Source organism: Erythrolamprus reginae, chromosome 7, assembly GCF_031021105.1.
Source record: "Erythrolamprus reginae isolate rEryReg1 chromosome 7, rEryReg1.hap1, whole genome shotgun sequence".
NCBI lineage: Eukaryota > Metazoa > Chordata > Lepidosauria > Squamata > Dipsadidae > Erythrolamprus > Erythrolamprus reginae.
Window position 1 is genome coordinate 71,883,937 of NC_091956.1, and position 14,834 is coordinate 71,898,770.

The 14,834-nt window shown below is 37.3% G+C and overlaps 1 protein-coding gene across 4 annotated transcripts in view; it reads left to right on the forward strand.

The window, feature by feature from the left end:
- The window catches only part of DCLK2 (doublecortin like kinase 2), an 84,822-nt gene that overhangs the window by 36,722 nt on the left and 33,266 nt on the right, over nucleotides 1-14,834 (forward strand). For 2 of the 4 annotated variants that reach the window (XM_070757803.1, XM_070757804.1), the window contains exons 5-6: nucleotides 11,737-11,831; nucleotides 13,317-13,389. In XM_070757803.1, the coding sequence (XP_070613904.1) occupies nucleotides 11,737-11,831; nucleotides 13,317-13,389 (168 nt within the window). Of the gene's footprint in view, nucleotides 1-5,459; nucleotides 5,511-8,049; nucleotides 8,719-11,736; nucleotides 11,832-13,316; nucleotides 13,390-14,834 lie in introns of those variants that run through there. The other 2 variants (XM_070757802.1, XM_070757805.1) reach the window with 2 other exon arrangements.

Sequence of the window (14,834 nt, forward strand, 5' to 3'; positions counted from 1 at the left end):
GAGCACGCAACAGATTCAAACTTAATATTAACCGCTCCAAACTTGACTGTAAAAAATATGACTTTAACAATCGAGTTGTCAAAGTGTGGAACTCATTACTGGACTCAATAGTATCAACTCCCAACCCTCAACATTTCTCCCTTAAACTCTCCACGATTGACCTCTCCAGATTCCTAAGAGGCCAGTAAGGGGCGTACATAAGTGCACTGATGTGCCTATCGTCCCCTATCCAATTGTCTTTCCTTATCTCATATATCATATATATTCTCTCTCTACCATCTAGAATAGAATAGAATAGAATTTTATTGGCCAAGTGTGATTGGACACACAAGGAATTTGTCTTGGTGCATATGCTCTCAGCGTACATAAAATAAAATATACATTTGTCAAGAATCATGTGGTACAACACTTAATGATTGTCATAGGGGTCAAATAAGCAATGAAGAAGCAATATTAATAAAAATCTTAGGATATACGCAACAAGTTACAGTCATACAGTCAACATGGGAGGAAATGGGTGATAGGAATGATGAGAAAAACTAGTAGAATAGAAATGCGGATTTAGTAGAAAGTCTTCTTTTTTACTTTCTATCTTTACATATATTACTTAATGTCTATTCTCTTCCATATGTATCGTATATGTATCGTATATTGGACAAAGAATGAATGAATGAATGAATGAATGAATGAATGAATGAATGAATGAATGAATGAATGAATAAATAAATACATGATTCTTGGACATTGCAACTAGCAGTGTTCCAATATCTAAGGGCTGCCACGAAGAAGACCTAATTTCCAAAGCACCTGAAGACAGGACAAGAAGCAATGGATGGAAACTAATCAAGGAGAGAAGCAACCTAGAGCTAACAAGAAATTTACAACTAATCAATGTAATGAGTTGCCTCCAGAAGTTATGGGTACTCCAAAACTGGAGGTTTTTAAGAAGAACCAAGGTTTCTGCTTGAGTAGGGGTTAGACTAGAGTACCTCCAAGAACCCTTCCAACTCTGCTATCCTATAAATGTGAGCTGGTTGCCAAGAGCCTAAAATGCATTCATGTGACCAAAGGGATGGTATGGCAGTTGTAATTTCAAGCATGGGTAATAAGTAACTTTTTTTAATTCTTCGTAACTATGAACGGTCTCAAGCAACCATTTATAATTTGAGATCTACCTGAAAGCTTCCCTTCGCAATTGACTGATGGTGATTTTGTCAATGGTGATGATGTTTTTTTTTTAAATTTAAAAGTTTCTTTATTATATTTTCACATTGAAGAAATTTCAGATCACATTTTGTTCTGTTTTTACAGATCACAAACCTTCTTTGTTAGTGAGTTACATTATTTTTTAACCTACTACATTCGTTAGTGTGCATTATTTCTTATACATTTGTTGTCTAATATTTATTACAATTCCTGAACGATAAATAAAAATATTTACAAGGTATCTGTCGTTCATTTCAATTGTACTGTTGCCTGTTATTATATTATTTCTATATTCTCTTTTGAATCCATTCATGCCATTTTTTGCCATGTCCTTTTTGATTTGTTGATTTTATTTCCCTTAATTGAATTAGTAATTTTGTCCATTTCCACACAGTTATATATTTTATCTATTATTAAATTTTCCATTGGAGTCTGTTCGTTCTTCCATAATTGTGCTATTGCTGATGATGTTTAAGTAGTCCTCCAGCTGTTTTAGAATTGCACACAGGGCACTTACTAGCATTGATATTAACTTTGTTTTGCCATAGTCATTCTACTTCTACATGAGGTCTTTATATGTTTGTGATTTTCTGCAGTTATTATTATTTATCTGTACCTTGGTATCAGCCATTGATACAATAGAAGCCTTGACTTGAGGCCTGGAGGATGTGCTAGAAGAAATATAGGGAGGGGCAAGTTATGATTAGAGTGAGACATTGTGCCACTTTTGACCGTTCCTGGAGAAATAAACCTTTGCAACAGAAACGGAATAACGACGCAGACACAGAGCTGGATTTAAAACTGGGTCATTTTTATTAATTAAAATTTATTAATATTTAATTAATTTAATTCAACTTAACATGGACCCACAGAGGTCAACTGAATTACTTCCGGGGCGGAAATGACATCACAAAAACTTCCGGGGCAACTATGGGCGTAGCTCCATGCTGATCCGGGTGAAGGGGCCGCGCCCTCACCTGGATCCCAGCCATGCCATGCATGTGGGAGGTCTCGCTGTCCTTAAAGGTGATTGGAATGGGCGAGACCCAAAGGCAGGTTCTCCCCAAATTGCTCAGATCGAATTAAAGGCACCATGAGCCCTTGGAGAGAATCTACCAATCATCCCCAAGATGCCCAACGGAAAGCACGCAGTTGCTAAACACCTCCCAATTTCCGCCCCTAACCTGCCAACCCAATGACCAGAGGTAAACCAATTAGCACTAATCGGGGAGCGAAGTACTCCCTAACCATCCATCCCGCACCGCAGTGTGGAATAGGTGAAAAAACGGTCACAGAAAATACTGAAACCGCCAAAAATTCCTATTTGGCCCCCCAAGGGCGACCCTGGTAGCACACTGAAAGATAGGGAGGGAGGGCGGGTGTTCGCCTGCTCGTTGTCAGGGGCGAAAAGGAAGCCCCGAGCCTGTGCAGCTCCTTTTATAGGGCTGGCAGGCTCCGCCCCTGGCAACGTCATTAGCAGTGGCCGATGACCAGGCATGGCCAGGATCTCGCAAAATCTCGCGAGATCCCGGCCAACAAAATGGCGGCTATGTCGGAGGTCGCGTCTCCCTGGCCCTGCTGCAAATCTGGGCCTGAGGGTAAGTCGCTGGCCGGGCATTCTGGTAGAACTCATATTACTGGCTTTTCTACACAGATGACTACAAACTGCTCTAAATAGAGCAGCCTTCAAAGACTGCTGAGTAGCTACAGATGGTACAGAATGCCTTTTGGCAAGCAAGGGCCATTGCATACCATACTGAACACCAAATATGGCTCAGTATAAAATCTGATATTTTTTTTATTCTGTAAAACCTTATGTGGCTTTGAATCCAGGTAGCTATAGAACTATTTGCTTCAAACTAAATGCCATATCCAATATACCAGGTATGTATACTGAAAAATTCTTCTCACTGGACATTTAAACGAAGAGGAAGAAATTTGTTCTTTTCTGTCACAACATTAACTTTCTAGAATATTCCCCTGCTAGATAGAAATCATGCCCTCATCACCTCGAGGCTCGACTACTGTAACTCTCTACATGGGGCTACCTCTGAAGAGTGTTCGGAAAATTCAGATTGTGCAGAATGCAGCTGCGAGAGCTATCATGGGCTTTTCTAAATATGCCCATGTCAAACCAACACTCCGCAGTCTGCATTGGTTGCCGATCGGTTTCCGGTCACAATTCAAGGTGTTGGTTATGACCTATAAAGCCCTTCATGGCATCAGATCAGAATATCTCTGAGACCGCCTTCTGCCGCACGAATCCCAGCGGCCGGTTAGGTCCCACAGAGTTGGCCTTCTCCGGGTCCCGTCGACTAAACAATGTCATTTGGCGGGGCCCAGGGGAAGAGCCTTCTCTGTGGCGGTCCCGACCCTCTGGAACCAACTCCCCCCAGATATCAGAGTTGCCCCCACCCTCCTTGCCTTTCGTAAGCTCCTCAAAACCCACCTCTGTCGTCAGGCATGGGGGAATTGAGATATTCCCTTCCCCCTAGGCTTATAAAATTTATGCATGGTATATTTGTATGTATGATTGGTTTTTCTTAAATTGGGTTTTTTTTAATTACTTTTCATATTAGATTTGTTTATATTGTCTTTTTTACTGTTGTTAGCCGCCCCGAGTCTGCGGAGAGGGGCGGCATACAAATCTAATAAATAAATAATAAATAAATAAATGAGGGCACCCCCCCATTCTGATTTTTAAAAAAGCTGCTAAAACTAAACTGTCCCCAATTTTTTTGTCATCCAAAACACTTAGTAATTACTATGATTATGAGGTTCATATTTTAATAGCAATGTTATAGTTTATTAATGAATTATTTTGATTGTTTTAGGTAAGTGAGTTTGGGGTAAATCACACTGTTTTTACAGGTAAAACCACCAAAATTCATTTAACAACGAGGTGGCATAAAATAATAAATTAACAAATGTTCATATTGGTTATATCCAGCTCCAGAATCTATAATAACCAACTCCAGCAGTTTCATATAAAGCAAAAAATGTGCTTTGTACAACAGAGCTGCCAGGACATATACCCTGCCCGAGTACTAAATAGTATTTATTAAGATTGTCCCTTCAGGTAAGAGAGTGACCACTGTATAACAAGTCTATAGTCACCAACTGGAAATGATAGTCAAATACTGAAGAAATGAAGCAGGTCAACAGTCACACACACTCTCTCTGCCTCTTTTCTGAAAAAAGTCACCAATTTGGGCAACTATGGGTGATTTTGTCCTAACAAGACTTCGACACAGACTGAATTAGGTTCCATTAATTAATGTACTTATAGACATTTTGACTTGGAATGTAGTTGTGGAGAATAATGTAGTGGGCAACAGCTTCTCAATGTCAGAAGTTGTAGGCAATGTAAACCCAACACTACCATTATTACAGTCTGTTTTAAGAAGTTGGTGGCTGAACACAGGACAGTTCTCAGATAACGAGCAAGACAAATATCAAAAGTATCATATATACACTGCACTCAAAGTGTAAGGACTAAGATGATAAATAATGTAATGTGCTTGATAATGTAGCATCCGTATTGTATGACACTAAAATTAAACAGGCAGTAATTAAATTTATTCCCCAGAAACTATATATGCTCTGCTAAATTCATGGTTTTAACAATCTCAAACAATCCTCACCTTTCCCACAACATGGTTATGCTTGAAGCCCTTTAAAAATGCTTGAAAATTTTATTAATAATTGGTATTAATAATTAATTACAATATAGAATGAAATAGCAAATAGTATAACTAATTTAGAAGTGTATATTCTTTCCTTTCTTTTTTGTATTACTAATAATCTTTCCCTTTCCCTTTTGTATAAGTATAGAACATTTTAAAATATAAAGAAATTTAATTAATAAGTTTAATACTAAAAATATAGAGTTAAATTCAACAAGAATGTAACTTACATGTGTGGCATTTCTGCTTTGATCTGACTACAGTTAGGATCTTTTATATTTCTGTATTTGCTAGACTTCTACGACAAGCGGTAAAAAAAAATGCTTGAAAGTTTCTTGAAATAATTCAGATTTGAAACATTTTACACCTCTGCTCTCTTTTTTTTGTTTTGCAATTTCAATGAGTTTTTATGTTAGCTTAAGTGGTATCTGTGGTACTATATTTAAGTTTATCATATCTTTGCTAGAAAATAAATAGTTTGGATTTCATCTTCTCTCTCTATTGTTTTCTCTTCTTCCAAAGAATAACTTTTCTTCTTTTTCTTTTTTATCAATTGAATGAGTACAGTAAAGAGGGGTGGCCAGTACTCCAGTACATGCTCTTCAGCAAAATCTCCAGGTGAGCCATTCATGCTGTGGCTTCATATCACCCCCTTGTCTCCTACATTTCTATAATACTTTTGCTGTCGTTCATCTACAGTGTTCCCTCGATTTCCGCGGGGGATGCGTTCCGAAACGGCCCGTGAAAGTCGAATTTCCGTGAAGTAGAGATGCGGAAGTAAATACACCATTTTAAATACACTATGGACAGTATCGCAAGCCATCTCTTAACACTTTAAACTCCTAAATTACCATTTCCCATTCCCTTAATAACCATTTACTCACCATTATTACTGGTACTCACCATTGAATAGGACACTTAGTGATCCTGATATTTATAAACATAATTATTTATTAACAACAAATTTTTTTTGTTATTTATTTGCAAAAATTATTAGTTTGGTGATGTCATATGACGTCATTGGGTTGGAAAAACCGTGGTATAGGAAAAAACCCGCGAAGTATTTTTTAATTAATATTTTTTGAAAAACCGTGGTATAGGCTATTCGCGAAGTTCGAACCCGTAAAAATCGAGGGAACACTGTATTCCTTTATCTTTACATTGCACATGCTATGATTAGCAAAACTAAGACTTCATGGACTTATTCCCATTTTCTGTAAGACTTTGGAAAATAGTTGAATATATGATATTAACATTATCTTAGATAACTGTTTTATTAAGATATCATTTCAGTTGATGGTCACTATTAAAGAAAGATGTGTTAACCCAACATATAGATAAATTTGAAGTTGGAAACACTCAGTTTTTTTTTAATTTAATTTTTTATTGATTTTTATAATAATAATATATCAGTAAAACACATTCAACAACATTCAGTTACAACAACAATAACAAATTAAATAAAATAAAGGAATAAAGCATATTTTATAATTTGCTTACGTAGAAAAATATGGCAGAAATAAAAGTCTTGTTATTTCATTTATTTGTTTGTTTGTTTGATTGATTGATTTTTATGCCGCCCTTCTCCTTAGACTCAGGGCAGCTTACAACATGTTAGCAATAGCACTTTTTAACAGAGCTAGGCTATTGCCCCCACAATCCGGGTCCTCATTTTACCCACCTCGGAAGGATGGAAGGCTGAGTCAACCTTGAGCCGGTGATGAGATTTGAACTGCTGACCTTCAGATCTACAGTCAGCTTCAGTGGCCTGCAGTACAGCACTCTACCTGCTGCGCCACCCCGGCTTGTTAATTAGTGTTAGAGATTTGTATATCAGTTAATATTAGTAACCAGAGTAGCTTCCAAGGTCTTGATGAATGCAGCTGAATTAACTGTTTTGCTTACAGTATACGGTATAAATTTATAAATAGAGTTTTGTAAAAATCATATACAGTATAGTTTTGTAAATAGACTTGTGAAAGATGCTAGTCGGTAAAAGTATTTATTCGCCTTGTGAAAAGTTATTAGTCTGATTTTCATTTTAATCTTGACTACAGAAAAGGAAAGTTTTCCTTCCTTTCTGGATTGGATAAAGCATGGCCACTTTCTTCTTCATTTACATTTATTCATTTATTAGTTCTCATTTCTGTTAACCTGAAGAATCATTAAACATAAACTTGGTATTCTGAAACTGTTTCCAGTTTCTGACATTGAGTGATAAGATTCATATTTTTGAAATATTGTAGGATAGTAACTTTCAGAACAATATGAAAACTCTATGCAGTGGTACTTCTACCTAAGAACGCGTCTACTTACGAACTTTTCTCGATAATAACCGGGTATTCAAGATTTTTTTGCCTCTTCTCATGAACCATTTTCCACTTACAAACCCGAGCTTCCGAAACTGTAACCGGAAAAGGAGGGGAGAAGCCTCTGTGGGACCTCTCTAGGAATCTGCTGGGAGGAAACAGGGCTGGAAAAGGCGGGGAGAAGCCTCTGGGACCTCTCTAGGAATCTGCTGGGAGGAAACAGGGCCGGAAAAGGCAGGGAGAAGCCTCTGTGGGGCCTCTCTAGGAATCTCCTGGGAAGAAACGGGGCCAAAAAAGGCGGGGAGAAGCCTCCATGGGGCCTCTCTAGGAATCTCCTGGAAGGAAACAAGGCCTCCACCCTCCCTGTGGTTTCCCCAATCGCACGCATTATTTGCTTTTACATTGATTCCTATGGGAAAAATTGCTTCTTCTTACAAACTTTTCTACTTAAGAACCTGGTCACGGAACAAATTAAGTTCGTATGTAGAGGTACCACTGTACTTCAAAAAGAAAAAAAAATATTCATCATGCATATTAGTATCTTTTGGGATAGTTGTTATTTTGGTATCTGTCGAACCCCTGATTGTTTTTCTCTTGTCTTCCGTTGCAATTTGGATTCATCATTTGCACCTGTTTGAAGCCACTTATAAGGATGCTTTTCAAAAGATTTTCCTTTTGACAATTTATATTTTATGCTGTTTGGAATCGTGCTATTGAACACGGCCAGCTGGCTCTGTTCCAGACTCCTAAAACTGACTGATGATTAGGAAAGTTAAAAATTCAATTCTGACTCTTTGTAAATGCAAGGAGAATAAACTACTTGCTGTTTTATTTTGTGTACCCAATAGATACAGAGAACTTGTATAATCTACAACTTGCTTGATAACGATAGAGGCACTTGGAGGAAGATATAGACACTTGTGGTCTAAAAATAAAATGAATTTTCTAGTTTTGGGTCCACTGTAACCCTCCAAATTCCCAATTACCTCTTCTCATTCTGTCTGAATATTCTGTGTATTGTGTGCAGATTTGGAAAATGTCAAAGTGGGGCAACCTTTTCTTGATTATTATGAAATGTAATGCTGCTAGTTCGGAGAAAGAAGGCTAGATTATGTGCATGAATGTTGGCTGTAAATATTAAATACTTTTATTTGTGTATTTATTTATTTATTATTCACAGAGCACCTGTTAAGTAAATGTTCTGTTGCCCATTATAGATATTCTTTACGGAATTCAAATGTGTAAGTTGTTACAAGGATTTCCATGGAAACTAAATATCTAGTTGACAGTCTCATTAAAAAAAAGCAACTGAATTATACTTGAAAACAGTATGGCTCCAAAAGCATTTTCTTCTCTTTGGGGAATCATGAAAACACTAACGCATAAATTATATCGTTGGGAGCATGGTTGATATTTTCAGACACCTTATAAATAAGCTATTGTTGGTACATGTTATAGTCTGATGAAGCATTACAAAAAAGCTTAGGGGCTCCACTAAATAAAGAATAGAATATGTGTGCATTTGTTTTATTTACAAATATGTATGCCACCCACACCCAAATGGATTTGTTTGACTTTTTAAAATTTATTTTTATTGTTTTTAAATCAGTAACAAGCAAAATGAAAAGCAAAACATAAAGATAATTATAATGCAAAGACAGACATTTTGAAGAAGTGCGATAAGAAGGTGAAATATAGAATGAAAAAAAATTAAAAATGTAGCAATGAGCAGCTGCAATTCTATATACCGTACATTTGTCTAATGTAAATAATATTCAGGTGCACATATATTAATTTCTAATACAGCTATATAACCTTAACTATCTTCTATTAATCCACTATCATTTGTGTAAATGAATTCTAGACTTCATTATACTGTCCTATCAGAACAGTTGATCAGTGGAACAGCTTACCTCCAGAAGTTGTGAATACCCCAACACTGGAGGTTTTCAAGCAGATGTTGGATAACCATCTGTCTGAAGTAGTGTAGGGTTTCCTGCCTAAGCAAGGGGTTGGACTAGAAGACCTCCAAGGTCCCTTCCAACTCTGTTGTTGTTGTTGTTGTTGTTGTTGTTGTTGTTGTTGTTATCAATACAAAGTCTACATCTGTAGGCAATCTACTCAAAGGTGGCGTTACCACGTTTTCTATCTGTTGAGTGAATGAGGTCATACATTTATCTTTCCAGTGTTGCGATGCTGGTCTATAAGGACACAGAGAATCAATTTATATTGTCCAGTTGTGAAATTTCATACACTAAGTCTGTAATTCAAGCAAATGTAGATGAATATCCTTTGAAAGTGATAGCTTTTTTTAGCTTCATAATTATTCATATACAGTCTGCTACCATCTCTCAAATTTTAGTCAAAATAGGACCTTGCAAAAATGTGTGCTTTAAAGAAGCATGGATCTATTTTAATTAATACAAGAAAATTATATGAAGGGCAGTGTTCCCTCTAATTTTTTGGGGGGGTGGGCGGAAAAGTATAGTGTCTGAGCGGCAGACCCTATGGGACTGGGTGGCACAGAAATAATAAATAAATAAATAAATAAATAAACAAATAAACAAACAAATAAAAAACCCACCCTGTTTTGCCTCAGAGAATTTCAAAATAAAATACTGTACTATGTGTCTATAACAGTGAGCTCATAATAGGGCAACTCTATCAATATCAAAATGCCACTTAAATAGTTGAGCTAGTTTCAAACTAGATTTTGATTTTCTTTCTCTCTTCCTTACTCCCATTCTTTTTCTTTCTCTTTTCCTTCCTCTCTTTTTTCTATCTGTTTCTCTCTCTTCCTCTCTTCCTCTCTCTCTCCTTCCCTCTCACTCTTTCCCTCTCGGCTTCTGGGCAGATTTGGAAAACTCTGAGTTGATGATGATTTTTAAGTGAGCGATTGCTCACTGCTCAGCTTAGAGGGAACTATGATGAAGGGTAGAACAAAAATGTAAGAAATCTAAAATATTTGGTTAAGATGGGTTTTAAGGCCCCTCCTAAATGGTAGTAAGGACATGTGTGTATGTATGTATGTTTAGAAAATGGGGTTTTTAAAATGTTTTTAGTAGAAATTTAGATTTGTTATAAATTGTTTTTCACTTTGTTGTGAGCCGCCCCGAGTCTGCGGAGAGGGGCGGCATACAAATCTAAATAATAAATAAATAAATAAATAAATGTCTGCCTTGACACCTATAGGAATTTGTTCCACAGTTCCACTCAGGAAAACAAAATTGACTATATTGCCTCAGCCATCAGGTTTAATTTGAAGGAGACTATAATAGCTATAGCGCTTAGACTTACAGTATATACCGCCTTACAGTGCTTTTCTACCAGACTAATGTAGCAACTGTGACACTCATGTAGCACATGTATTGTTTGAGGACGGCTACAATTTCTCAATCATTTTCAAGGATTAGACTATGCATTACAGATGGGTCTTCTTCAGGAGGATCCACCGATAAAACATCTGATAGTGAAACAATTATAACTAAGAAGTCAATAAGCAAAACATACACATAAATTTCTTGGACTGTAAGGTGATCAAACCAGTCAGCCTTAGAGGAGATCAACTCTGACTGCTCTTTAAATTAGAAGGCCAGATCCTGAAGATGAAACTCAAACACTTTGGCCACCTAATGAGAAGGAAGGACTCACTGGAGAAGAGCCTAATGCTGGGAAAGATTGAGGACAAAGGAAGAAGGGGACGACAGAGAATGAGTTGGCTGGATGGAGTCATTGAAGCAGTAGGCATGACCTTAAATGGACTCCAGAGGGTGATAGAGAAGAAGGAAGGCCTGTGTCGAGATTAGACTCAATTAGGTACAGCCCGCGTGAGCTGAGCTGAGACTAACCACGGAGGTCGAGGATCAAACCCGCGAGGAAAGCTTTTAAACAAAGTTACTTTTATTAATAAAAACGTATAAAAACAATAATGCCTGAGAACAGGCTAAGAGGTATGTCTACATCCTTAGACTTCTCAAAGAGTAATGGAGAATCTTCCTTCTCTTCCGACACAGAGAGGAAGTGACAAAACAGGGTTTACATCATAAATGGGGGGGAGCTAAATTAACATACAAGAGTTAACTATTTAACTACTGAATGTCTCTGGATGTCTCTGGAGGCTGTCAATACACAGCGTGACATCCCTTCTTTGGCAGTCATCAGGGAATGGAGAATCTTCTCTTCCGACACAGAGAGGAAGTGACTAAACAGGTTTACATCATAAATGGGGGGAGCTAAATTAACATACAAGAGTTAACTATTTAACTACTGAATGTCTCTGGAGGCTGTCAATACACAGCGCGACAGCCTGAAGGAATGTTGTCCATGGGGTCGTGATGGATTGGACACGACTTCGCATCTAACAACAACAACAACAACAACACATAAAGCTTACAGATAGTCAAGATACCTATCAACTGTTACCAGTACAAAACAGAAGAAAACTCTTAAAAGCAACCTTTCCAGTTTGCTATTTGAGAAATCTGGGAACATGTTCATTTCTCTAACATGTTCATTTCTCTTCTTTTTTTAATAAGTCAGTGGAGCTCCCAGCAGTCAGATTTCAACTCCTAAATCAACAAAATCATCTGGTTCCTCACCAACAAGTCCTGGAAGTTTTCGGGGACTCAAGGTATATTTTATGTAATTTCACTTGTTTCATAAAAATATTAGGGGACACTAATAATATTTATTTACATTTAGAATATTGGAATATCATAATCAGAAATTATTATTAGATTTAAATTTATTATTAAGGTTTAGGATTTCAAGCACAGATTCTAATTGAATATTATTCCATTACAGAAAGAGTAGTTCAACAGCTGGCATGGTAGATTGATTTCATTGGCTATAACCAAACTAGATTCATTTGGATTAAATCTAAACAGTCTTTCCAAGGCTATGATTCTATTAGTCTTTCCTGTTTCTGTTTCTTTTCTGTTAAAATCATACAGTAAAAATATAGTTTATTATTTGGGTCCAGAAATACTCAAAATGGACCCATTGCAATAAGTCAAATTTAGAGTTTTTTAAGTCCCACTGATTTTCAGTGTTACCTGATCAAGAAGGCTGAGAGATTAAATATGGTTGTTGATAAAAATACATGATAATGCTTTTAGAAAAAACGGGATTGCCACTTATAGTCGACAGTATGTGTTCTGTCGGGCTCTCTGGTAGACTTCTCCCAGTAATTCACAGGTACAAATTTCAGACACACACACGTTTGAAAATTCAAAACAATGTTCTTTAGAATGAAAAGTCACTTAAACTAAGCCCTCTTTTGGTATAGCAAAGAGCACTGCTCTCCAAACAAACTGGTAATTTGTACAAGTCCCTTATCAGTTCTGTGATACTTAGCTTGCAGCTGTGAGGCAATTCACAGTCCTTCTTCTTTCACAAAGTGAAACACACTTTGCTCTGGTTTAGTTTCAAAGTGAGGAAAAATCAGCACACAAAAAGTCAAAGTCAGTAAAGCAGTCACGAAACACAACGATCAGATAATCTTCCACAATGGCCAAACCCACAGGCTGCTGTTTATAGCAGCCTCACTAATTACCACAGCCCCACCCAACTACAGGTGGCCTCATTTTCTTTGATAATAATCTCTCAGTTTTTGCTGCCCATGCATTGCTCTCCGCATGCATGGCTGTATCATTAACTCTTGTTCTGAATCCAAGGAGGAGCTAGATAATTGATCTCCTTCTGAGCTGTCTGCCACACTCTCCTCCTCCCTGTCACTCATGTCTTCTTGGTCAGAGGAGCCTTCATCATCAGATTCCACCGGTGGCAAAACAAGCCTGCAGCATGTGGATGTCTCCCCCACATCCACAGTCCTTGGGGCAGGAGCTGGGCCAGAGCTAACCACAACAGTATGCATGTAGCAAATTTATCTGATCCTGAGAAACGAAGCTAGACTCGTGTATTAACAGATACAAAGACTGTTAGAGAATGCCAATAAAATATTATTTGACATTTGATAGATAACTGAAACAGTAATTCAGAAATATTAAATAACAGTTATTAAACATTTAATATATATGAAATATTTCAATTTGTTTTGCAGTATGATTTTGATGTATGTTATTGCCACAGCTTTAGTTATTTTATCTACCGACAGATTCTCCCTCCTTGTGAATCTTCTTCTAATGTAAATGGTGTGTCTGAAATATCTCCTTCCCTGAGTCCTGAAGGTAAGAATCCAATTGGGCACGTTCGTGGTGATTTCAGATCATTTTTGAAAATAAATATCCATGTAAGTGATATTATAATCTAGAAATATTAGAGTCTTCCTGTTAGGGATAACCTGTTTTTACTCACTAGTATAGAGGCTTAATAGCATGGGATTGGCCTACCTGAGGACTGCCTCCCCCTGATTATATTAGCCCTGTCCCATTAAATCTGGTAAAGAAGTCATGCAGTGGGTACCATCAGCTATGGATCTTCATCTCAGTGAGCTCAAGGTTGACTCAACCCTCCATTCTTCCGAGGTCAGTAAAATGACAAGCCAGATTGTTGGGGACATTATGCTGATTCTAAACCTCTTAGAGAGGGCTGTAAAAGCACTATGAAACAATATATAATACGAATCCAAGCGGCCGATAAGGTCCCACAGAGTTGGCCTTCTCCGGGTCCCATCAACCAAACAATGTTGTTTGGCAGGCCCCAGGGGAAGAGCCTTCTCTGTGGTGGCCCCGGCCCTCTGGAATCAACTCCCCCCAGAGATTAGAACGGCCCCCACCCTCCTTGTCTTTCGCAAATTACTCAAGACCCACCTTTGTCGCCAGGCATGGGGGAGTTAGGATATTCCTTCCCCTAGGCCATTACAAGTTATGTATGGTATGTTTGTGTGTATGTTTGGTTTTTATAATAAGGGTTTTTAGTTGTTTTATTAAATTGGATTGTTACATGTTGTTTTTTTGTCATTGTTGTTAGCCGCCTCAAGTCTGCGGAGAGGGGCGACATACAAATCCAATAAATAATAATAATAATAATAATAATAATAATAATAATAATAATAATAATAATAATAATAATAATAATAAAAGTCTAAGTCAGTGGTTCCCAACATGGAGCCCACACTCCATAGGGGGGCAATTTGATTTTTAATGGAGGCAATTGGAATCTTGTTTAAACCATGTTTAATGACCTTTTAGGCTCTCTCGATATGAATAGGAGTTCATTTTTTGAATACTGTAGTTAGAATTATATGTGTCACGGGTGGGCGGGAGACCCCATAGTTTTGATGCATTATTTCATTCAAATCTACAGTCATTTCTTGCAGAAGAGTTACAGGCTTTGAGAAAACGAGGCATAGAAACATACTTTGATGACCCTTGGATGATCCTTATTTAAACTATTACAGTGTTCCCTCGATTTTTGCGGGTTCAAACTTCGCGAAAAGCCTATACCACGGTTTTTCAAAAAATATTAATTAAAAAATACTTCGCTGTTTTTTCCTATACCGCGGTTTTTCCCACCCGATGACGTCATATGTCATCGCCAAACTAATAATTTTTGCAAATAAATAACAAAAAAAAATTATTGTTAATAAATAATTATGTTTATAAATATCAGGATCACTAAGTGTCTTATTCAATGATGAGTACCAGTAATAATGGTGAGTAAATGGTTGTTA